The 26,503-nt window shown below is 40.7% G+C and overlaps 1 protein-coding gene across 1 annotated transcript in view; it reads left to right on the top strand.

Moving 5' to 3' along the window:
- Positions 1 to 26,503, top strand: part of LOC126419242 (2-oxoglutarate dehydrogenase complex component E1-like) — a 185,011-nt gene that overhangs the window by 141,831 nt on the left and 16,677 nt on the right. The window contains exons 15-16 of the mRNA XM_050086387.1: positions 18,035 to 18,157; positions 21,754 to 21,917. Coding sequence (XP_049942344.1) covers positions 18,035 to 18,157; positions 21,754 to 21,917 — 287 coding nt within the window. The remainder of the gene's footprint in view (positions 1 to 18,034; positions 18,158 to 21,753; positions 21,918 to 26,503) is intronic.

Here is a 26,503-nt window from a genome sequence, read left to right as displayed (position 1 = left end):
AAGAAGCTGTGCAAATGCAAATCAAAATTGAGTATATATAATGCATTTGGTAATAGCTATTGCATGATTGCTTGCCAAAGTTGGTAGTATTGTAGACAAGGTAGTTCAGGCCAACTTCTGCAGTATGTTACACAACTGTAACATCCAAAATTTCCTCGTTAAAGTGTCTGCAATTGCACATAATATAAATTTTACCTAGGAGACAGACTAAAGCATTTCTTTGTTGTACGAGTCGTACATAGCCATACTCGGTGTGTATCTAGTAGAGATCATCAACTACACACTGCTTGACTTGGCTTCAGAGAGTAACTTATGAGGGCACTGGTACATCACTTTGTTTGTATAGAGACTTGCTGTTTATTTTGCAAATGCGTTTTTACACATATTATCTTATCTGATGGGGCTTCACCAAACCAAAAATTGGTTACTGTTTTGATACTTATATGCAGAAGATAAAGTTGTTTCAACCTATCAGTGCTAAAATAGTTCAGATGGATACAATTAACTGTGAAATGCATTTATTACCAGAATGAAATTTTCACTCTGCAGTGGAGTGTATGCTGATTTGAAACTTCCTGGCAGATTAAAATTGTGTGCCGGACCGAGACTCGAACTCGGAACCTTTGCCTTTCGCGGGCAAGTGCTCTACCATCTGAGCCACCCAAGCACAACTAATGAGCCATCCTCATGGCTTTAATTCTGCTAGTACCTCATCTCCTACCTTCCAAACTTCACAGAAGCTCTCCTGCGAATCTTGCAGAACTAGCACTCCTGGAAGAAAAGATATGTGAAGACATGGCTTACCTTCCAAACTTCACAGAAGCTGTGAGAAAAGGTCATGAGTTGAGCTTGGGCAGCTCAAATGGTAGAGCACTTGCCCGTGAAAGGCGAAGGTCGCGAGTTCGAGTCTCGGCCCGGAACACAGTTTTAATCTGCCAGGAAGTTTCAGTATTTATTACGTAAATTTGCTTTTTCACATTTTGAGACAGAATACAAGCTTCAGTTAATTTTATCACAAATGCCAATTTTTAGGTTCCTAGTGATAGTTCCTAGTAAAGGGAGTATCCAACATTCTAACAGAGCTACTGGTATCTTTTAGAGAGCCAGCATGATAAAACTATTCCATCTGGTGTGCAAGATGTATGAGACAGGCGAAATTCCCTCAACTTCAAGAAGAATGCAGTAACCCAATTCAAAAAAAGCAGGTGCTGGTGGGAATGAATATTACTGAACCCTCAGTTTAACAAGTCATGATTGTAGAAAGCTGACATGAGTTATGTATGGAAGACGGAAAAACTTGAAGCTGACATCAGGGAAGATCAGTTTGGATTCTGGAGAAATGTAGAAAAACATGAGGCAGTACTGATGATATGAGTTCTCTTAATATAGGTTAAGGAAAGGAGGTTTTGTAGACTAGTTGAAAGCTTTTGACAAAGTTGACAGTCTGAAGGTGGTAGGGGTAAAATACGGGGTGCAAGACCAGACGGCAGTTATAATAGTCAGGAGAAATGAAAGGGAAGCACTGGTTGAGAAGAGTGAGACAGGGTTGTAGCCTGTCTCCAATGTTGTTCAATCTGTTCATAGCACAAGCATTAAAGGAAATCTAAGAAAATGTTGTAGAATGAATTAAAGACAAAGGGGGAAGAAATAAAAACTTTAGGGTTTGCCAATGACATAATTCTGTCAGAGACAGCAAAGTGGATGTAAGAGCGGTTGAAAAGAATAGGCTGTGTCTTGAAAGCAGGATAAGAGATGGACACCAACAAAAGCAAAACAAAGGTAGTGGAATGTGATTGAATTAAATCAGGCATTGTATGAAGGCTTTCACGACTGGATGACATATCTTCTGGTAAACCTTCCGGGATGTAAGGTCGTGGTCCATGAAGGAGTTTCATGGACCACGACCTTACATCCCGGAAGGTTTACCAGAAGATATTGCTATTGGAATTAGAGTAGGAAATGAGACACTAAAAGTAATAGATGGGTTGTACTATTTGGGTAGTAAAATAACTGATAATGGAAAAAGTAGGGAGGATATAAAATGTAGACTGGCAATGGAAAAATAAAGTATTTCTAAGAAGAGAAATTTGTTAATAGCAAATGGAGATTAACAACAAATATTGATTTACGATAATGATGAAGCTGAAGAAATTAATTAATTGTATCAGATTTTTAGCTAGAGATTTATTACAAAGTGTTTCCTGAAGGTATTTGCCAAGAGTGTAGCATTGTAGGGAAGTTAAATGTGGATGATAAACAATTCAGACAAGAAGGGAATAAGAAACTTCCTGGCAGATTAAAACTGTGTGCTGGGCCGAGACTTGAACTTGGGACCTTTGCCTTTCACGGGCAAGTGCTCTACCAACTGAGCTACCCAAGCATGACTCACGTCTCATCCTCACAGTCTTACTTCCACCAGTACCTCGTCTCCTACCTTCCAAACTTTACAGAAGCTCTCCTGTGAACCATGCAGGACTAGCACTCCTGAAAGAAAGGATATTGCAGAGACATGGCTATGCCACAGCCTAGGGGATGTTTCCAGAATGATATTTTCACTCCACAGTAGAGTGTGTGCTGATATGAAACTTCCTGGCAGATTAAAACTGTGTGCCAGACCGAGACTCGAACTCGAGACCGTGAAGGGCAAAGGTCCCGAGTTCGAGTCTCGGTCCGGCACACAGTTTTAATCTGCCAGGAAGTTTCATATCAGTGCAAACTCCTCTGCAGAGTGAAAATCTAATTCAAGAAGACAATAGCTTTTGAAATGCCTTGCAACAGAAGAACCCTGAAGATTTAGGTTGGTAGATTGTGTAACTAATGAGGTGGTATTGAATATAATGGGGGAAAAAGAAATTTGTGGCACAGCTTCATAGCTTGACTAAAAGAAGTGATACCTTGACAGGACACATGCTGCAACATTGAGGGATCATCAATTGATGGTGGAGGAAAGTGTTGGGAGTAAAAATTGTAGAGAGAGACAGAGAGATGAATACAATATGGAGATTCAAATGAATGTAGGTTGCAGTAGTTATTTGGAGATGAAGAAGTTTGCACAGGACAGAGTAGCATGGAGAGGTACATCAAACCAGTTGCTGCACTAGTGTCAGACCTAGTCGAGGGAAAGGGAAATTTTATCAGAATTCAATGAAGGCACGGTTGGGTGATGAAATCTGGGGCCACTGCAGAGTGTGGTAACACATGACAGCCAGCAGGTCAGGCAAAGTAAACAAGGCACTCGTGGGCGCGGAGCTGCGACGGCGGTATTGCGTGCACGATTTGTTTTGAGTGGTGCAACAATGAGGCAGGAAACCACAGCATTGCTTGAAATATTGCGATGTATAAGATGGGGCAATAGGCCAGAGCCAGGAGGGCAGTTTGTAAGTGGCTGACGTGTGGGAATTTATCCCTGCCAAAATTTCTGTCTCTCTCTGATACTCTGTCAGAAGTGAGGGGAAAACCAGTATAAATAGATGAGCAATTTTAGCTTGAGATAGTGTGTGCCAGATCAGTTGAGTGTTGGGCCGGGCCTGTGCTGGTCTACGCTTATAAGGGCCAGTCTGGCAGCAATGTTATAAGTATTCTACATAAAGTTGTGCTTTGTTTCTATGTACTTTTTCGGTCTATATTCTGCCTCTGGGGACACACAACAACGGGGTGGGATGGAATGGCAGCCTGGAACTTTGAGAACACACGGTCTGCCTGAAAGAGAGCAGTGACAGCAGAGTGCAGCGGGTCCAGGAGGGGCTCAGTTCCACTCCAGTCTATGGGCCACATTCGCTTTCCACCTGGCGTACTGGAGTCCGGGTGCAGCATACGCTGTGGGAGGCACAGCAGCGCCAGGTACGGTGGCGGGTGTTGCCATGTGGCAAGCACCACTAGCGGCAAGTTGTGGCACCGCATCCAGGAGGGCGCGGGTTCGAGTCCGGACCTGTCCTGGGAGCAGTGGGGGCCTGAGGGCCACGGGTGACCAGTACATCCACCATCATCCCATGGTCAGACAGAGCAGGCCAAACGGGGTGGAGGGCGGCAAGGACTAGGGACTGTAGCAGTCTTCGGAATCAAGGGCAGCAGCGCAGCACAAGACACGACTAATTGGTGGGCAGCGACTTGGGAGAGTGCGGTTGACTTCCAGCTGAGAGGCCTTGATGACAGAGCAGCAGTGTCTTCATACCAGGAGTCTTCTGAGCTGGCTGGACTCACTGCACAGCTGCAGGTGGCATACCAACAGTACACTGCACCCATCGAATACTGTAAATTATCTGAATAAAGTAATACTACCGAATACCGCTGTATCACTCTGCACTGCCCCTCGATGCTCTTGAACTGGCTCAGCCTCCTCACAAAATATGGCACGATGGGTCCCGGATTCAGCTCAGCCATCTGGAGTCCCGGGTTCGACCACCGATCCCGCAACAGTGGTGTCAGAAATGGTGCCAGTTACAACACTTGTACCGGATTTTCCCTCCCACATCTTATGTCAAGCAAGTAGCATTGAGGTGTGCCTGTGTAGAGGGGTAGATGAGGTGTTTGGTTGCATTCATGATGGGTAGTCATGCACTTCTTGTTACGTCTTGTCGTTCAGGAGGTGTTCGTCCATACCAGTATAGGGAGGAAAGTAGTACTGTTCACCTGCACACAAGCACGATGTGGATGGGTGAGTGACACTTGATTTATTATTTGTGTAATTCTTTTGAGTTTTGAATGGTTAAGTATGAATTAGGATGGACCCTTTAAAGGTGTCTTTTGTAATGCCGGAGGAGCCTGTAGATTTATGTGGATTCAGGGGAAATGGGAGACATGATGACATAGCGCCTAAGCGTTGTAATTTTTGCAACCTGTCAGGCCACAGATCACCGTGTACAAAGTGGGTGCCAAAGAATTGTTTTATTTGTAAGAGATTTAGTCATTTGGCACACAGCTGTTCAGAATGTAGATGGATGATGATTCGCCGCAAAAACTAAGTTAAGGAGTAGCAGAGTGAAATTAATGGAAACAGTGGAGCTATAAGGAAAAATGGTGGAAACATGGCAAGCAGCAGAGGCTGCAGCAGTAACTACAGTGGAAGCTGTAGCTGTTCTAACTGAGCAAATTCGGGTATTGTCAAAGATGAGGATAAGTGACAAAGAAAATTATGAAGAATTAGCAGGGAGATTTGAGGCATTGCGAGTAGGGGAAGCGATGTTGGGTGAAAGTAAATTACAGGTCATGGAGTGTCATAGACCATTTGACGCGGCATTGATTAACCCCTTTCCGAGTAAATCAATGGAGGATGTGTCAGTATACCTTAATGACATTATCACAATGGCCGAGGCTCATAGGTGGTCGGATGTTGCAATGTTGAAGGTGGTGAAGTTACACTTAATAGGGGATGCCAAGTCATACATATTGTACCATGAAACGTTGAACAATGTGGGGACATCCTCAGAGCTTGAGGCTGGGTTATGCCAGAGGTACCAAAAACAGAATAGTACCAGGTTCTTTTGTGAAAAGTTAAGTGTGTTAGTTATGAGGAGAAATGAGACTGTGGAGGTTTTCTCATACAGGATTGGAAAACTGAATGCACAAACATTCAAACTGTCACAGAATGGGGAGACTAATAGGGTGCTGTTACAAGAGGTTGAGAGCTGGGCATTGATGTGTTTTTGTGGGGAGTACCGCCGGAGATATCACATCGGGTGAGAATGGAGAATTCCAGTGATCTTGCGGCGGCTCTAAGGATTGCCACATACTTAGAGGAGGTAGATTATGTGACGAAGCAAAGGGTGGAGCATAGTGTCTTGGCAGCGGAAATTAAGTGTTTTGGTTGTGGCCAGGTAGGGCACATTAGGCGGCAACGTCAGTGTCAGTTGTGGTGTTACTCATGTGGGAAAACAGGTAACCGAGCAGTGAACTACAGGAGTAAAAGTAGGGGGGAACCTTAGTGACAGCAGCCGTTAAACGAGAACGGGATTGATTCAACCGTCGGAGAGCAGTCCCAGTGAAATTAGGTAACGTGCTTGTAGGTGCAGAGATGGAATGCTGCTTATTAGGCATGGTGAACAGAAGGGGACAAAGGTTTCTGGTTGACACGGGGGCACACGTGTCTGGTATTATCTAGACCTGGTTAGCAGGAGAAGGCTTGAGCCACCACTTTAAAGGTTACATGGGGTTGGAGGTGATAAAGTGGGGTCATTGGGTATGACGGTACTTCAATTCGTGATTGCAGGAACTAAGTTAAGTGAGCAGGCAGAGGTGTTACTATGTGTAGGTGAGGGGTATTTGGTGATACTCAGACTGGACTTCCTTAACGAACATCGGTCAAAGATAGACTTTGGGAACAAACAGTGGAACTCGGTGGAACAATGTTTTACATGGGGGAAATGGTTGCAAATGGATGTATGTTGTGAGGTGCACTTAACATGGAGGTGATGCCAGCTAAACTGCGAATGGATTCATTAAAGGTCAATCAAAAGGATAACGTACTGGTAAGTACAGGGATGATAGTTTGGGTTTCGATAAATATGGAGTTGCCAAAGGAGACAACATACATGGTGGAGTCACCCTTCAGTAATGAGGAGTTGGAAATTGTGAACTGTTTTGTGCGGCGGAGTTTAGCTCATGCAAGTTGTGTGGAAGGAGATTATAGGGTTCCTGTAAGTATAGATAACATTGGCAGAGCGTATTTTAGCTTATAGAAAGGGTTGTTATTGGCCACATTGGGGGTGTTTGATGAAGATGACCTCAATAGGGAGGATTTAGTGGTGAGCCATAAGCAAAACATCGATGTAACGCAATTGAGGGGAAAATTACAGAATTTGCAGGGAGACGACAGGGTCGCGTTGGAGGAATTGTTATTGACATTTAGCGATTTATTTGGAACAGATGGTAGGTTACCGGCAACACCGATTACAAAGCATCACATACCAATGGAGGATAATACACCAGTGTTTAGGAAACCATATAGGATAGTACATCATATGGAACTGCTGCTACAGGAGTTTATAGAACAACTACGACAGGATAGAATCATAGAGCATAGCGATAGTCCATATTCAAGCAATGTAGTTCTTGTATCTAAGAAGTTAGTGGATGGTACAAGGAAATATAGGTTTTGCTGTGATTATAGGTTTCTGAATGCAAAAAATATTTCGAACGCATATCCAATTCCGAATATCACGGACACATGGGACAATGTAAGTATTTTACGATGATGGATTTACGGAGTGGATACCATTAGTTGAAAGTAGTGCCAGAGGATAGAGCAAAGGCAGCTTTTACTGTTCCAGGGGGACACTATCAGTATATATGTATGCTGTTCACATTGTGTATGGTTTATCTTGATGACATTATAGTATTTTTGAAATATATAACAGAACATGTATCATGTTTAAGATAAGTCTTTAGAAGATTGCAGTCAGCACAGTTGACATTAAGTTTAGAAAAATGTGATTTTGCGCAAACGCAGGTCAAATATTTAGGTCATGTAATCAGTGAACAAGCGGTTCAACCCGATCCTTGGTTAACAGAGGCAGTTCAAAATTTTCTGACACCAAGTACAATGAAGCAATTACAATCGTATATTAGGTTATGTTCATATTATCATAAATTTGTAAAAGATTTTGCTAAAATAGCCGAGCCATTAACAAAGCTTTTAAAGAAAGGGGTTAAATTTCAGTGGACGGAGGAATGTCAGGAAGCTTTCGATAAATTAAAGATGAGATTAGTTTCTGGTCCAGTGGTGATGTTTCCAAAAATCATCTTGTCATGGGATGCTTCAAATGGTGGGGTAGGATGTGTTTCGGGGCAAATGGTGAATGGACAGGAGCATCCGGTGGCGTATGCTTCTAGACATTTAAATATGGCAGAGCGAATTTATTCCACAACAGAAAAGGAGATGTTGACTGTAATATATGGCATAAAGTATTTTCGTTGTTACCTTTATGGTAGGAAGTTTAAGGTCACGACAGATCGTGCAGTGTTGAGATGGTTACTGGGACTCAAGGATCCTTCTTGTCGACTAACACGGTGGGCTCTAAAGTTAAGTGAGTTTGACTTTGAAGTAATTCATAAGCCAGGGAAGAAACAAGGGAATGCAGATGCATTAGTCGCAAATTAGACGTATTAGAGGTAATGAGTAAGAGTGTCGCAGAATGGAAAAAGGGCACAAGCAGAGGATGAGAAGTGCCAGCATTTTAGAACTCAACCACATTTCATTGTGGAGGGAAATTTGTTGTGTAGAGTTACCAGGTGTGGACCACAGGTAGTGGTATCAAAGAGTTTGAGAGAGGAAGTCTTAAAGCAGGCCCATGATCATGTGCTCTTGGGGCATGGTGGTTGTCGAGTAATGGGAAGACGAGTAGCAGAACGATTTTTTGGCACTCTCGGAGAAAGAATGTGGAACAATACGTAGGAAATTGTGTGCCGTGTGCGCAGTGAGCGGATGTGACATGCGCAAGAATTCCATTGCAATGGTACCAGAGGCATCACAACCATTAGAGTTAATTGGTCTAAATATCTGCGAGCCATAGAACAAAACTCTGGCAGGGAAACGTTATGTTTTAACTATAAGAAATAAAAACTTTGAGGTTCGCCGATGACATTGTAATTCTGTCAGAGACAGCAAAGGACTTGGGAGAGCAGTTGAACGGAATGGATAGTGTCTTGAAAGGAGGATATAAGATGAACATCAACAAAAGCAAAATGAGGATAATGGAATGCAGTCAAATTAAGTCGGGTGATGCTGAGGGAATTAGATTAGGAAATGAGACACTTAAAGTAGTAAAGGAGTTTTGCTATTTGGGGAGCAAAATAACTGATGATGGTCGAAGTAGAGAGGATATAAAATGTAGACTGGCAATGGCAAGGAAAGCGTTTCTGAAGAAGAGGAATTTGTTAACATCGAGTATAAATTTAAGTGCCAGGAAGTCGTTTCTGAAAATATTTGTATGGAGTGTAGCCATGTATGGAAGTGAAACATGGATAATAAATAGTTTGGACAAGAAGAGAATAGAAGCTTTTGAAATGTGGTGTTACAGAAGAATGTTGAAGATTATGTGGGTAGATCATGTGACTAATGAGGAGGTATTGAATAGGATTGGGGAGAAGAGAAGTTTGTGGCACAACTTGACTACAAGAAGGAATCGGTTGGTAGGACATGTCCTGAGGCATCAAGGGATCACAAATTTAGCACTGGAGAGCAGTGTGGAGGGTAAAAATCATAGAGGGAGACCAAGAGATGAATACACCAAGCAGATTCAGAAGGATGTAGGTTGCAGTAGGTACTGGGAGATGAAGAAGCTTGCACAGGATAGAGTAGCATTGAGAACTGCATCAAACCAGTCTCAGGACTGAAGACCACAACAACATATTTGATCAATTTTCACGTTTTCTAGCCATGTTTGCAGTACCAGTCCAACAGGCAAGTATGGTAGCACAAGCTTTAGTCAATAACTCATTATTGAAGTTTGGTGTGCCTGACACCATAATTATGAATTGGGGAACGAACGTCATGTCCGAATTAATGTCACAGTTGTGTTGTGAGAATTAAAAAATTAAGGACCAGTCCATTCCATCCACAGGCGAATGATACGTGGTATCGAGCTATAACACTAAAATACATTCGAGTGTTGGAATGTCACCATTCGAGGTGGTCTGTGGAAGAAAGATCCCATTGCCATTGACATTCTATGTCCGAAATCGGGAGCTAAAGGGGACGCTGTGAGGGAATTTGCATGAACGATATGGGAAGTCTGGAAGGGGGTACAGAAGGCCAATACTAAAGCATTAGAGAGGCAGGAAGAACCGAATAAGCAGTTGGGACCTTTACCACAGTACAAGGTAGGTCAATGGGTATTAATCATGAATCCATATACATCTAAGGGAAAGATGAAAAAAATTCTTGACAAAGTACCACAAACAGTACCAGGTCGTGGAGACTACTTCGCCTGTGAATGTTAAAGTGCAGCTGCCAATAAAAACATCCATTATCCGCATGAGTAGGGTAAAGCCTTTTAAAACAATGGTGGATGGATTACCTCAATTACAAGGAAGTGACCTGATTGCAGTGGCTAGGCAAGCAAACAGCAAACGGAAGAAGGAGGTCTTGACGGAAGAACAACAGTGGGCGCATAACGTTCCGTATGCGTTATGGTCACGGAGGGAGTAAATTATTGTACGTGTAATATTGTATGGCATGTTTACATTTTATGTTTTTGTATCAAGTGATAATTTGCATTTTGTTTTTGTGTGTGTGTTTTCTTTTCTCTCTCTCTCTTTTTCTCGCATTTTGGTGGGTCTGATAATAGTTTTTCTTGTTTGTTGTTTTAGTTTTGTCATTGTGTGGGGGAGGATTTCAGTCTTCCAGTGTCATTTACAGGTGAAACAGCTTTAACCTTGTCACAGGGAATGTTGTTTTACCTGGAAGGGGCTCTGGAGATATCACTAGTGCAGAATCTGACATATTTGAACTCCATGTTAAACCCAGAATTTTTGGAAACATTACATTCCTTTATTAATGCACAGGAAGGATCAGTCATGTTTAATAAAGTATTGGTACATGTTCGAACATTACAACAGCATTGGAGCAACAGGATGATGACAGTGAGCATTTCAGCCACAGCGTGTGACATTTTTCTATTTTTCTCGGGTATAACTTTGTGGAGAATGTGGAAACGTACACCAGTGGAGGAGGCACCAACACATCAGTTACCTATGGCTTGGGTAACCAGTGTAAATAGTGTATAGGTATAGAGTTAATGTTTTGATGTCCTCATTAGTTTTAGTCTGTAGAATGTAAGTTTTGTGGACAAGGTATGTTTATGCAGCCACAGGCCACATACGTTTTATCTCGATTTGGGACAAAACTTGTTGAAAGGAGGTGGGTGTGCTGAGCTAGTGTCAGTTCTAGTTGAGGGAAAGGGAAATTTTATCAAAGTTCAATGAAGATGCAGTTGGGCGATGAAATCTGGGGCAGCTGGCAGAATGTGGTAACAGACGACAGCCAGCAGGCCAGGCAAGGTAAACATGGCACTCGTGGGCATGGAGCTGCGATGGCGGTATTGCACATATGATTTTTTGAGTGGTGCAACAACGTGGCAGGAAACCACAGCATTATTTGAAGCATTGCGATGTATGAGGCAGAGCACTAGGCCAGAGCCAGGAGGCAATTTATAAGTGGCTGATATGTGGGAATTATTCCTGTTATAGTTTCTGTCTCTATCTGACACTACGTCGGAAGTGAGGAGAAAATCAGTATAAATAGATGGGCAATTTTAGCTTGAGATAGTGTGCCAGGTCAGTTGAGTGTTGGGATGGACCTGTGGTGGTCTACGCTTATGGGGGCCAGTCTGGCAGTAATGTTATAAGTATTCTACATAAACTTGTTCTTTGATTCTATGTACTTGTTCGGGCTATATTCCGCCTCTGGGGACACAACACCGGGATGGGACGGAACGGCAGCCTGGAACTTTGAGATAACACGGTCTGCTTGAATGAGGGCAGTGACAGTGGTCTTCAGCAGGTCCAGGAAGGACTCAGTTTCACTCCAGTCTATGGGCCACGCTCGCTTTCCACCTGGCGTACCGGGGTCCGGGTGAGGTGTACGCTGCGGTAGGTGCGGCAGCACTGCAGCAGCGCCAGGGATGGTGGCGAGTGTTGCCATGTGGCAAGCACCACTAGCGGCAAGTTGTGGCACCACATCCAGGAGTGCGTGGGTTCGAGTCTGGTTCTGTCCTGGGAGCAGCAGCGGCTCGAGGGCCACGGGTGACCAGTACATCCATCTTTGTCCCCTGGTCGGACAGACCAGGCCAAATGGGGCGGAGGGCGGCAAGGACCAGGGACTGTAGGAGTCTCTGGAGTTGTGGGAAGCAGTGCAGCACTAGACGCGATGCATTGGCAGGTGGTGACCGGGGAGAGCGTGGCCGACTTCCAGCTGAGCAGCCTTGATGACGGAGCAGCGGCATTGGCATACCAAGCGTCTGCTTAGCTGGCTGGACTCGAGGCACAGCTGCGTGTGACACGCCAACATTACACTGCACCCATCGAATACTATAAATCATCCAAATAAAGTAATGCTACTGAATACTGCTGTATCACTCTGCACTGCCCCTTGACGCTCTCTGGAGTCCCAGGTTCGACCACTGAACCTGCAACTCAGTCTTTGGTCTGAAGACCATAATGTCAACAACAACAACAATATGTCAGTACAGCCCATATAAAAATATAATGGAAATGCGAAGGGAACTAACATGGATCTCATGAACTCTTTTTGAGTAAATTCAGAGAAGGCAGCTTGCAAGAGTTCTGTTTCATCCATCATATTGTGCCGGGAGTCGCGTCGCGTTGGTATCGTTGATATAAACAGCCTCGGATGCAGTAATAAGTTACTCGGGATACGCATAACAATGAAATCATTTTCGAGTGAAGTGTTAATTTTGGGATGACGTTAGTGATCTAACTTTAGTTTGCGTATGTCGTACTTTCACGTGCCACCGCAGGACAGACATTCTACCATTATTAGCGTGGCGTTTGATGAACATTATCATCAAATTATGGCGAGCATTCACTTAAACATTTAATTTGAACAGTTATAGTTGCTTCAGCGCATTAGACTCTGAACTGCTCTGGTAGTTGGATTGTGTGGATGCTTTTTGGTCTGTGACTTTCAGAATATAGTGAACATTTAGAGGGAATGGTTTTAGATTATGAATCCCAGACAATCTCCTAATTCCTCAGAGCTATAAGCTGTAGCTATAAATGTATTTCTCAGATGAAGTGGGCACTAGGAATTCTAATTACAGGCTTCACGTTTTGCTACTCACTTTCTGGTTGCCAATATTGTAGTTAGAGAGCCAGTGTTGAGAACGGCAAACAACAGCATTAAATAAATAATAGGAACATTTAACAATTATACCACCTGCCGCCCCACAATATCTCTCTAATAAGGGCCATGAGAATAAGATAAGAGATTAGTATGTGTACTGAGCCATACAGAAGTAATTTTTCCTTCACTCCGTGTGTCAATGGAATGGTGCAAAGTTTATAAATTGATATGAAGTACCTTCATCTCTGCACTGTGCCATAGCGTGTGGCTGTGATCCTCTGCTATAGGGAAGTGTACTATTCATTATTCTTGTTAGTGCAGTCTCTTTCCTCCAGTTTTACTTGAATAATGCCCACAGTGGCGTTTTTTTTATGCATCACCTGGTGTAGATTCTTGTTTTGTGTGGTCCAACTTTTGGTTCTCTAATTTTGCAGTGAGATTTGGCTCTTCAAAGGAGGGTGGCAATAATGTGTGATGAAATGCCACACAATATCATTATGTGTACTTCAGTGATGTGTCTGGGTGCACTATATGCTTGTTCATAGTCATGAAATCTCCCATGCCCTGATACCCATATTAAAAGTACATATTTCTTGACACCATAACAAGAAGATTATCTGGATTTTTTGAACTCATTTGTTGTTACATACATTTTCCAAGTACTCTGAAGGGGCTAGGAGAATGTGAACATATTTAAAGGTTCTGCCTCCATTACTTATCTCTAACACCACTTCTTTAAACTTCACATAGTACTTTGCATGGGAAACTGTAAATTTATTTGGCAGATTAACTGTAGATACAGTGCCAGAGATAATATGGCTGCTTCTGATAGCCTTAAAATTAATGTTTATTGAAAAGTGCACAAAAATGGCTAAAAGCAGCACTGAGTGTGCCTGTCTACTTGTATTGTGTCATATTATATAACAATGTGGGCTTTGCTAATAACTGTTGTAGAAATTTATTCCATCTCTGGACTGAGCTTGAAAATATATTATTATTATTATTATTATTATTATTACTTCTTTCCTTTCTCAGACGTTATGTCTGGTTAAAAATGGAAAGTGATGCGGACCTTGATCAAGCGTGACTTCCTTTTAACTGTCGGTATATGTTACATTGCATTTAGGAACTTTTGGGTAATTGAACATGTATCAATAATTACAGATTTCTGTAGTTGTATACAGGGTGAGTCACCTAACACTACCGCTGGATATATTTCCTAAACCACATCAAATACTGACGAATCGATTCCACAGACCGAACGTGAGGAGAGGGGCTAGTGTAATTGGTTAATACAAACCATAAAAAAATGCACGGAAGTATGTTTTTTAACACAAACCTACGTTTTTTTAAATGGAACCCCATTAGTTTTGTTAGCACATCTGAACATATAAACAAATACGTAATCAGTGCCATTTGTTGCATTGTAAAATGTTAGTTACATCCGGAGATATTGTAACCTAAAGTTGACGCTTGAGTACCACTCCTCCGCTGTTCGATCATGTGTATCGGAGAGCACCGAATTACGTAGGGATCCAAAGGGAACGGTGATGGACCTTAGGTACAGAAGAGACTGGAACAGAACATTACGACCACATGCTAACACCTTTTTATTGGTCTTTTTCACTGACGCACATGTACATTACCATGAGGGGTGGGGTACACGTACACACGTGGTTTCTGTTTTCAATTACGGAGTGGAATAGAGTGTGTCCCGACATGTCAGGGCAATAGATGTTCAATGTGGTGGCCATCATTTGCTGCACAAAATTGCAATCTCTGGCGTAATGAACGTCATACACGCCGCAGTACATCTGGTGTAATGTCGCCGCAGGCTGCCACAGTACATTGTTTCATATCCTCTGGGGTTGTAGGCACATCACGGTACACATTCTCCTTTAAAGTACCCCATAGAAAGAAGTCCAGAGGTGTAAGATCAGGAGAATGGGCTGGCCAATTTATGCGTCCTCCACGTCCTATGAAACGCCCGTCGAACATCCTGTCAAGGGTCAGCCTAATGTTAATTGCGGAATGTGCAGGTGCACCATCATGCTGATACCACATACGTCGACGCGTTTCCAGTGGGACATTTTCGAGCAACGTTGGTGGATCATTCTGTAGAAACGCGATGTATGTTGCAGCTGCTCGCCGACCGTGGTCCGTGTTTGTTACAACACGCAACTGAACGTCGGAGGTTTCAAGCGTCAACTTTAGGTTACAATATCTCCGGATGTAATTAACATTTTACAATGCAACAAATGGCGCTGATTGCATATTTGTTTATATGTTCAGATGTGCTAACAAAACTAACGGGGTTCCATTTAAAAAAACGTAGGTTTGTGTTAAAAAACATACTTCCGTGCATTTTTGTATGGTTTGTATTAAACAATTACACTAGCCCCTCTCCTCCCGTTCGGTCTGTGGAATCGATTCGTCAGTATTTGATGTTGTTTATGAAATATATCCAGCGGTAACGTTAGGTGACTCATCCTGTATATACGTTTGGATGTAGCTGTATTGCGTTGATGTATTGGTGGTACTGTGTGGTATGACTCCTGTACTTGATAGTATAATTGGTATAATGTCAACTTTATCCTGGTGCCACATGTCCTTAACTTCCTCAGCTAGTTGGATGTATTTTTCAATTTTTTCTCCTGTTTTCTTCTGTATATTTGTTGTATTGGGTTTGGATATTTCGATTAGTTGTGTTAATTTCTTCTTTTTATTGGTGAGTATGATGTCAGGTTTGTTATGTGATGTTGTTTTATCTGTTATAATGGTTCTGTTCCAGTATAATTTGTATTCATCACTCTCCAGTACATTTTGTGGTGCATACTTGTATGTGGGAACGTGTTGTTTTATTAGTTTATGTTGTATGGCAAGTTGTTGATGTATTATTTTTGCTACATTGTCATGTCTTCTGGTGTATTCTGTATTTGCTAGTATTGTACATCCACTTGTGATGTGATCTACTGTTTCTGTTTGTTGTTTGCAAAGTCTGCATTTATCTGTTGTGGTATTGGGATCTTTAATAATATGCTTGCTGTAATATCTGGTGTTTATTGTTTAATCCTGTATTGCAATCATGAATCCTTCCGTCTCACTGTATATATTGCCTTTTCTTAGCCATGTGTTGGATGCGTCTTGATCGATGTGTGGCTGTGTTAGATGATACAGGTGCTTGCCATGAAGTGTTTTCTTTTTCCAATTTATCTTCTTCGTATCTGTTGATGTTATGTGATCTAAAGGGTTGTAGAAGTGGTTATGAAATTGCAGTGGTGTAGCCGATGTATTTATATGAGTGATTGCCTTGTGTATTTTGCTAGTTTCTGCTAGTTCTAGAAAGAATTATCTTAAATTGTCTACCTGTCCATAATGTAGGTTTTTTATGTCGATAAATCCCCTTCCTCCTTCCTTTCTGCTTAATGTGAATCTTTCTGTTGCTGAATGTATGTGATGTATTCAATATTTGTGGCATTGTGATCGTGTAAGTGTATTGAGTGCTTCTAGGTCAGTGTTACTCAATTTCACCACTCCAAATGAGTAGGTCACTATTGGTATAGCATAAGTATTTATAGCTTTTGTCTTGTTTCTTGCTGTCAATTCTGTTTTCAGTATTTTTGTTAGTCTTTGTCTATATTTTTCTTTTAGTTCTTCTTTAATATTTGTATTATCTATTCCTATTTTTTGTCTGTATCCTAGATATTTAGAGGCATCTGTTTTTTTCCATCGCTTCTATGGAGTTGCTGTGGTTATCCAATATGTAATCTTCTTGTTTAGTGTGTTTTCCCTTGACTATGCTATTTTTCTTACATTTGTCTGTTCCAAAAACCATATTTATATCATTACTGAATACTTCTATTATCTTTAGTAATTGGTTGAGTTGTTGATTTGTTGCTGCCAGTAGTTTTAGATCATCCATGTACAGCAAATGTGTGATTTTGTGTTGGTATGTTCCAGTAATATTATATCCATAATTTATATCTAAAAACACAGATGATGTGACTTACCGAACAAAAGTGCTGGCAGGTCGATAGACAAACAAACAAACACAAACATACACATGAAATTCAAGCTTTTGCAACAAACTGTTGCCTCATCAGGAAAGAGGGAAGAAGAGGGAAAGACGAAAGGATGTGGGTTTTAAGGGAGAGGGTAAGGAGTCATTCCAGTCCCGCGAGCGGAAAGACTTACCTTAGGGGGAAAAAAGGGGTATACACTTGCACTCGCACACACACACACGTATCCATCCGCACATACACAGACACAAGCAGACATTTGTAAAGGCAAAGAGTTTGGGCCCAAACTCTTTGCCTTTACAAGTGTCTGTGTATGTGCGGATGGATATGTGTGTGTGTGCGAGTGCAAGTGTATACCCCTTTTTTCCCCCTAAGGTAAGTCTTTCCACTCCCAGGATTGGAATGACTCCTTACCCTCTCCCTTAAAACCCACATCCTTTTGTCTTTCCCTCTCCTTCCCTCTTTCCTGATGAGGCAACAGTTTGTTGCGAAAGCTTGAATTTCATGTGTATCTTTGTGTTTGTTTGTGTGTCTATCGACCTGCCAGCACTTTCGTTCGGTAAGTCACATCATCTGTGTTTTTAGATATATTTTTCCCACGTGGAATGTTTCCCTCTATTATATTCATATATCCATAATTTGTATTATTTAGCATGTTGGATAGTGGGTTCAGAGCAAGGCAGAACCAGAATGGACTTCATGAGTCTCCTTGGTATATTCCACACTTAATCTGTATTGGCTGTGATGTGATATTATTTGAATTTGTTTAGATATTAAGTGTGGTTTTCCAATTTTTCATTACTATGTTTGGGAACTGTATCAGTTTAGGATCTACTTTGTATATTTCCAATATTTGTAATAACCATGAGTGGGGTACACTATCAAAAACTTTTTGGTAATCAATGTATGCATAGTGTAGCGACCTTTGTTTAGTTTTAGCTTGATATGTCACCTCTGCAACTATTATCAGTTGCTCTTTACATCCTCATGCTCCTTTGCAGCAGCCTTTTTGTTCTTCATTTATAATTTTGTTCTGTGTTGTATGTGTCATTAATTTCTGTGTAATGAATATTTTAACCTTATTAATAAATTATTATTATTATTATTATTATTATTATTGCTGAATGTCACATAGAAGATAAAAAATGTTATTTTAATTTTAATATGACTCATTGGAATTTATCCTATTTGATTAAATGTATTGCATTTGTTTCAGGGGCCTGAGCATTCCAGTGCTCGCCTTGAGAGGTTCCTGCAGATGTCTTCTGATGATTCGGATTATTTCCCACCAGAAAGTGAAGAGTTTGGTGTTAGACAGTTACATGATATCAACTGGATTGTGAGTAAAACCTGAATTAAAATAAATTCTCCCGGTGAATTCAATGTATATTTTCTACAGGATTCTGAGATGAAAAATTGTCTGGAAACCTTATTTGCATCCTATAATGTGATCTCAGTAGTTAATTTTCCAACACAAGTGGATAAAGACCATAGAACACTAGTTGATGATGTTTCCTTTGATGATGCTCAAAGGAAGAAAATAAATGTATACCCAGTAACAGCTGGTGTCTCTGCTCATGAGGTGCAGTTAGTTTGGATGAACAAGTTAGTGCTTTTCAGTATAGCTACTCCTCAGTGGAAATCAGAGATAATAATTGACTCCAGGGCAGATATTTCTAAGAATATTTTATAAGAGATGACCTGAGATGAAATTTATAATGAGCCACATGTAAAATTTAATCTGTTCCATGATAAATTCATATCATCATTTGAAAATAATTTTCACATAAGCTAATCAGAAAAGAAAAGAGAGATGTATTTGTTGGTGAGAACAAATAAAGATCCTACAGTAGGCATGGACTACAAAAACTACTCAAAATCACTAAGAAAAGCTATTAAAAATCAAGGAATGTACACTGTATCAGAAATGAGTAATGCCCACAAAACTTAAGTCTGTATGGGATGTAGACAGGACAACAGGCCACAGAACATAACATCACTATTGATTTAAGTGGAAGAGCTGTAGGTGATCAGTGACAGGTAGCAGCAAAGTTAGATAATTGTTTCTTAAATGGAGTAGAAAATATGGGGATGATCAGTTCGAGAGAAAAATCAAAGCAGTAGGTTGAAAAAGTAACTTTTATAAATTCCAGTCATTTGAATGTCTTACCAACTTCTCCTTCTGAAATTATGAAAAATTACGCATTTTCTCTAGAATAAAAGCTTATTTGGATTTGTTAGCTTTCTAACAGAGAACTAAAGACTTGCTCGAACAGTCCACAGGTATACTGCCGGTTCATAGTGTCCAACGGGCACAATATTTCAGCGGTCAGACATGTTGCCATTGTCAGGTGCGCTGATGAACTGAGCTCCTGAGGGCAGGTGCCGATTTTAATCCCCTCCCCCTGCGGGCCGCTCTCTTCACCGTCCAAGCCCACGCGCCGGCGGTCGCAAAGACATGAGCGTCGGAATCTGTCGTAGTGCCGATGTGCTTGCTACGTCCGCCCTGGTCGCCAGCTCATACTTCTTCCTGAGAGTCTTCTTAATTACATTCAATGCCAGGTCCCAAGCCTTGCTGAGATTGTGGCCGCAATCTCGGTTGATAAGATCTTCCCTGGTGCAAATTTCGATAGCCTCCCTTATAACACCGTCCCAATATTTAGAGATTTGAGCCAGGATCTTGAACGCTCATAATCCATGTCGTGTTTCTTGGACAAACAGTGCTCTGCTACCACCGACTTATTTGGATATTTCAGTCGAGTGTGCCTTTGATGTTCTCAGCAACGATCTTTGATGGTGCGTACTGTTTGTCCGATATAAGTCTTCCCACACTCACAGGGAATGTGGTATATGCCAGCCTTCCTTGTTGTCATCTTTCACACTTCTCAGTAATGCCCGTGTTTTATTGGACGAGCCGAAGATCATTTTAACTCTGTGTTTCTTTAATATACGGCCGATTTTCACAATAGTGCGCCATTGTACGGAATAAAGGCAGTGGCTACCTCTTCTTCCGTAACTTCACGCGTCTCCACAGGTTGTGCTGTGGTGGTGGGACAGAGAGCGCATCTAATCTGCCATTCCAAGTACCCGTTTTTTCGGAACACAGTTTTGAGGTGTTCCAATTCCTGGGGCAGATTCTCTGCGTATGAGATGCTGCGTGCCCTGTGTTCTAGTGTTTTTAGTACTCCATTCCTCTGAGAAGGGTGGTGGCAGCTGTCTGCATGCAGGTACAGGTCAGTGTGTGTTTTCTTCCTGTACACACCGTGGCTCAGGGTACCATCAGCTCTTCTCTTCACCATGATGTCCAGGAATGGTAATCTTCCTTCTGCTTCAGTGCTGCTATCATGAAACAAACACTTTCAATGATCAGTATGCAAAAATTTTGCTAATTTTCTTTCTTGCTACGAAGGCTATCCACAAAGTACATTACGTTTTGGAATTAAAAATAAATAAAGTATTTGAAATTTTTTTTATTATATACAGATGAAAGCCACACTTAAATACTACTTTTCTACATGGTTGCCATTTAAATTAAAGCACTTATTGTAGCGATGAACGAGCTTGGAAATTCCTTCATCGTAAAATTCGGCCGCCTGCGCCTTCAACCACGTGGTTACCTCTTCTTAAAGCTGTGCGTCATCATCAAAACGCTGCATAGCCAACCACATCTTCATTGCTGGGAATAAGTGGAAGTCGCTCAGTGCCAGGTCAGGACTGTACGGCGGATGAGGAAACAACTACCACTTAAAAGATTCGAGAACTTCACGAGTGGAATTTGCCGTGTGGGCCCAGGCGTTGTCGTGAATCACCAAGATCTTTGAGCCCAACTTCCCCTGCGCTTGTTTTGTATTGCTCTTCTGAGGTTGTGCAGAGTTTGGCAATACCTTTGAGAGTTTATTGTACTGCCTCTTTCCAGGAAATCCACAAAAATCACACCTTTTCTGTCCCAAAAGACAGTCATTACTTGGTTGAAGGCGCAGGCGGCCGAATTTTACGACGAAGGAATTTCCAAGCTCGTCCATCGCTATGATAAGTGCCTTAATTTAAATGGCAACTATGTAGAAAAGTAGTATTTGAGTGTGGCTTTCATCTGTATATAATTAAAAAAAATTCAAATACTTTATTTATTTTCAATTCCAAAACGTAATGTACTTTGTGGATAGCCCTCGTATTTATGCTCCAGTGTGCAAGACTAACAAAGATAAATTAACTTCCTCAAAGATGACATTTTTATTAACTTTAGTGTAATACATGTTGTGATGAACATTTCATGACAAGTTAAAAATACCTGCTACTCTGGACTCGGTGCCATATCGTAATAAATAAATGAATGACAAGCTAAAACCTTGATTCTGTCTGTAAGGAACACATGGATTGCAGAGTTCATAGTACATTATCTGTCAAAGTTAAAGATCCTTGTTTGGACCACAGTTCAGCACACCAGCACACAATGCTAACTTGTCACATAGTCATTGCTTCACCTTATTTCAAATTTGTGTGTGAGTGGGGGGGGGGGGGGGGGGGGGGGTGGTTTCTTTGGAAAGACTTACCTTAGGGGGAAAAAGGGACAGGTACACACACACACACACACACACATCCATCCATGTGTGTGTGTGTGTCCCTTTTTCCCCCTAAGGTAAGTCTTTCCGCTCCCGGGATTGGAATGACTCCTTACCCTCTCCCTTAAAACCCACATCCTTTCATCTTTCTCTCTCCGTCCCCCTTTCCTGATGAAGCAACCGTGGGTTGCAAAAGCTTGAAATTTGTGTGTGTGTTCGTGTATTTTTTATTGTGCCTATCTACCAGCGCTTTCTCGTTTGGTAAGTCACAGCATCTTTGTTTTTTATATATATTTTTCCCACGTGGAATGTTTCCCTCTATATATATGGTGTCAGACCTTAAATATAAAGCTGGATATTGTTTCACCTATAACAGGTTGCAAACTGCTCAACACCAGCCAACTACTTCCACATTCTCCGTCGGCAGATAGCCCTTCCATTTCGCAAGCCCCTCATTTTGATGACTCCAAAGTCACTTTTGCGTCATCCTGAGGCCAGATCAAGTTTTGATGAAATGACTGAAGAAACGCAATTTCTCAGGTATATTAAATACATATTTTATTAGTCTAGAAAAGGGGAAATAAGTTTCTTGATTGTAATAAACAAAAAGTATGCAAGGGAATTTTGTAATTGAATCCATTGTTTATGCTGATCAAAAAAATGTCGTATTCCTTGTTGCTGCGGGGAGATAATTTCATAATAGTTTACCTTTGTTATTTGTAATATTTGATAACTTTACATCTTTTTAAATGAAGTGGCGTACACATTTTAACTGAAAATTTGTTACTTGTTATATTTTAGAAATGTGTGTCACATTTATCAAAAGCCAATCAGTGTGTGTTCAGGAAAGGGCTCTGAATTAGTATGATGTTAAATTTATTTACAGCTCTGTTGGATGATAACACCTGTTAAAGTGTTTAAAATTTTTTTCTCCTTCTTGGAAATTTTCTGGGGAAGTTCGGACATCAAGATGACAGTAGTTTACTGCATTACACACAATTTTTGAATAAACAAAGGAAAGGAAAGAAAAGATGGCAGCCAAGTCGAACATAAATTTCGGTAGTAAAAGGAAAATGTGTGCAAGTTGTATGAATGAAGTACTGAAGTTGAACGAACGGATATCCAATCTACAGTTTACAGTCGATGCTCAAAAGGTGGCAATAAGTGAACTACAATCTGAAAAATGTGAGACGCTAATGAAAAAAGAAGACTCGGTCTCAGAAAAATGGAAGATAATGACTGAAGGAAGGTGTACTCAGAAGGTAAAAGATTTGAAAGACAGTGAAAATTTAGTGCAAAAAAAACACTTTCTGCCATGGATTCAGTGAACATGTAGGAAAGGGTTGAAAAGTTGGAAAACAAAGTATGCATACCGTTGCTTGTTTTAAGTAGGTCAAACAGTGAAAATACTGCATCAGGAGATATTGTAAAAACTCCGAAAATAAGTGCGAACACCTACACTAATACAGACTTCAATGCAACAAAGGAAACTACGTTGAAAAATGTATCTCGAGTGAAACTGCAAACTGAAGAACCTTTAGAACACGTGTGGCAAAAAGACAACACTAGTCAGGTGAGAAGAAGAACCTTAAATCCTCTGGTTACAAAAAGTGTGAAACACAAAACAATCTGTGTGTTAGGTGATAGTCACGACTGTGAAATTTCTGCAATGTTGACGAGAACAGGTAGTTTCAAGGCATCTGGTTTCATGAAGCCAGGGGCTCCATTGAGTGAAATAACGGACCTAACAACATCAACTGACGTAGCTAGTTTGATAAAGATGATTTCACTATTTTCATAGGAGCATCATACGACATCTATAGAAACGAGACATACAAGGTTATTACAGAAATGAGAAAATGTTTAAATAATTTAACCCACACAAATGTACTCGTGGTGAACATCCCACATCGTCATGATTTACCACCCTGGTTGTGTGTGAACTGCGAAATTAATGTTGCAAACGAGCGTATCACTGAAATATGCACTAACTTTAAGAATGTCGATATTGTAGATATAAACATATTGCAGCGAAGGTTCCATACAGTCCATGGACTTCATTTAAATACGCCGGGAAAGAAATTACGCTTCGAAAAAATATGTACTCACATCTCGAAGAAGAGTGAAGGAAAAAGTATAAGTGACAAACACATGGAGATTACGAACTGCTTTAGAAGAGTTACAAGCTGTTCCATCGACCAAACGCAAATTACTAAGTGGTTTAAATCGATTAGGGGAGAAACAAATAATAAAGTTGTCAGCCAAACGAAAATTACAAAATGGTTTAAACCGAAGAGGACAGATGTGGATGAAGCAAAACTCATACAAGCTCCAGAAGTTAACTCGCCTGCTGATTGCCACCAGCAAACAGAAGCCACACACAAGAAAGATACTGAAAATTTTTTAGGGTAAGTGCTGTATTAGAAATGCCATTCGATAAAGAATCAGAAACTGTTTCAACTAAAGTTGCTAAATACCCAGATTTTTCTATACTGCACCATAATGTGCAGTCACTCACAAATAAAATTTCCATGTATGCAGTAAATGTAGACATAATTTGCATTACTGAACATTGGCTATGAAATGACAAAGTAAAAGTAACCTCAATCTCAGGATTTAGATTAGCAAGTCATTTTAGCTGAGATTTTTACAAACATGGTGGCTTTGCTATCTTTGTGAAAGAACAAATAAAGTTCTGTGATGTCAGTAAAAGTTATATTGACCCAATTGAAAAAGACTTTGAACTTTCCATTATTAAACTGTCAGATCTTAATTTCATAGTTATTACCATATATAGAGCACCAAATGGAAACCTGCCAGTCTTCATGAATAAACTAGAGGTTCTGCTGAACAGGATCAGTACACTAAATATGAAAATAGTGCTTTTTGAGGATTTCAATACTGATTTTTCAAAAGACCTCAGCAGCAGAGATGCTTTGGTAAATATGACCAACACATTCAATATGATCCCCACAATACACTGCCCAACAAGATTAACAGAATGCACAAATTCCATTATTGAGCAAATATTCATATCAGATACAAATTACAGTTTCACGAGCAGAGTACTGAGCATGTGTTATAGTGTTCATGAGGCGCAGCTGCTGTGTATAGAAATGCCAACAAGTAGTAGTAGTAGTTCCGAAAAAGTAGTTGAAAAAAGAACCTTTTCTGAAGATAACATTAGAATTTTTAATCTCTTTTACTGGCGAAGGAAACCTGGGAAAGCATCGCCACTCAGAACAATGTTGATAGCATGTATATGAGTTTTCAGAGCATCTTTCTTCACTATTTTAATGTAGCATTTCCAAAAGTAGTATAAACAGTAAAACCTAACAATAATAAGCAATGGGTAACTAAAGGCATAAAAATTTCCAGTGAGAGAAACAGATTTCTGCAGTACTGTTGTAAGAAATATAGAGTAACCTGAGAATTCGCAGGTTATTCAAAAGCCTTCACAAGAATCTATGGTAGAGTAGTCAAAGAGGCAAAAATTACATGGAATGACAATTTGATAAGAAACTCATCTAACAAAATGAGATACACATGGAGAGTTATAAAGAAAGAAACTTGTAGTCCAGCTCCAAAGAATAAGAATGTATCATTAACATTAGAAGGCTCAAAAGCCACAGACCCAAATTCAGTTGTGGAAAAATTCAATGAATACTTCACTTCACTAGCTGAAGACCTCACTCAAGTACACTGTCAAGGACCAGTACAAAGTTTCTCCAGCAAGTCAGTGATCTTGAATGCTTCTATGTATGTTTATGAAACAAACCCCAATGAAATTATAAGTAAAATTAAATCATTAAGCAATAAAATGTCAAGTGGTCTTGATAAAGTACCTCATTTCATATTAAAAGCATGTGCTCACCACATAGCAAACCCCTTGGCATAAATTTTCAACCTGTCTTTAAAAACTGGTGTATTTCCAGATATTTTTAAAATAGCAAAAGTTTCACCACTGTCAAAAAAATTCTTCTGAAAAAATATCAAACTACTGACCCATGACACAGTTAAGTTCCTTCTCAAAAATTCTAGAAAAACTCTTCCATGACAGGCTTTTAAGTTTCATAAATAAATATGCACCTCTTACAGTACAACGAAATGGTTTTAGAAAGTCTAAATCTACACAGACAGCAATTTTCGAATTCTTAGACTGCATTTTAAAATCCCTTGATCAACATAAATTAGTTGCAGGTACTTTTCTAGATCTATCAAAAACCTTTGATGTCGTGCACCATAACATTCTCCTCGAAAAAGTAGAAAGACGAGGATTAAGAGGTGTAGCACATAGCTGGTTGTGTTCACACCTAAAAAACTGCAGGCAGAAAGTATCACTTTAGTATGAATTCAACAAAATGAATAAAACAAGAAACAACTTCTTTTTTTTCTAGTGAATTACCAATAAAATATGGTGTAGCGCAGGGCTCAATCTTAGGTTCACTACTCTTCTTGATTTATGTGGACGACATAGTTGAATATATGAGTCCCACAAAAACTATCCTGTTTGCCGATGACACTGTGACGTCGATCCATGGATCGATAGGCCAGAACATCATATGTGTAATATGTCTTCGAGTTGATCTTTGTTTTGTATACTTCCGGGACCTCTGTTCCTGCCTAGTCTTCGACCTGTACATTTGTTCATGTAATAAAAGTATTAATGATTAGAAGAGAGAACTGTGGTCATTAACTTACCACCTTGATATCTCCTTCAGTGGTGACCCCGAAGTTCGAATAATCCGTCGAACTGAGTACAAAGTGACTACCGCGCCGGCTTCCGCGTTCCGCGTGGGCCTTTGTCTACTACACAATGGCCTTCTACAACACGCCACTGCTGCCCGGTTTTCACCTGCAACAGCACCTAAATTCAAGCATGCCAGCTGTAGTCAGTGCCTGACGTGAATTTCCACAGTCATATAGCCTCGAGAACCCAGGGACCTCGTCAGGTGCAGTGGCCTTGAACATGTCGCCAGCGGTCTCTGACTCCGGCTTTGTTAGCCCCGAAGCGCTTTAGTTTTTGCCACACAGCAGTACAAGAAACCACTACACACTGATACCGAACTTTAATGCAAGTACTGTAAATAGTGGGAAGCAGAGTTTTCATAATGTGCCTTAACAGG

The sequence above is a fragment of the Schistocerca serialis genome, chromosome 9, assembly GCF_023864345.2.
Source record: "Schistocerca serialis cubense isolate TAMUIC-IGC-003099 chromosome 9, iqSchSeri2.2, whole genome shotgun sequence".
In the NCBI taxonomy this organism is placed as follows: Eukaryota; Metazoa; Arthropoda; class Insecta; order Orthoptera; family Acrididae; genus Schistocerca; species Schistocerca serialis.
This window is presented reverse-complemented; position numbering and strand designations above follow the sequence as displayed.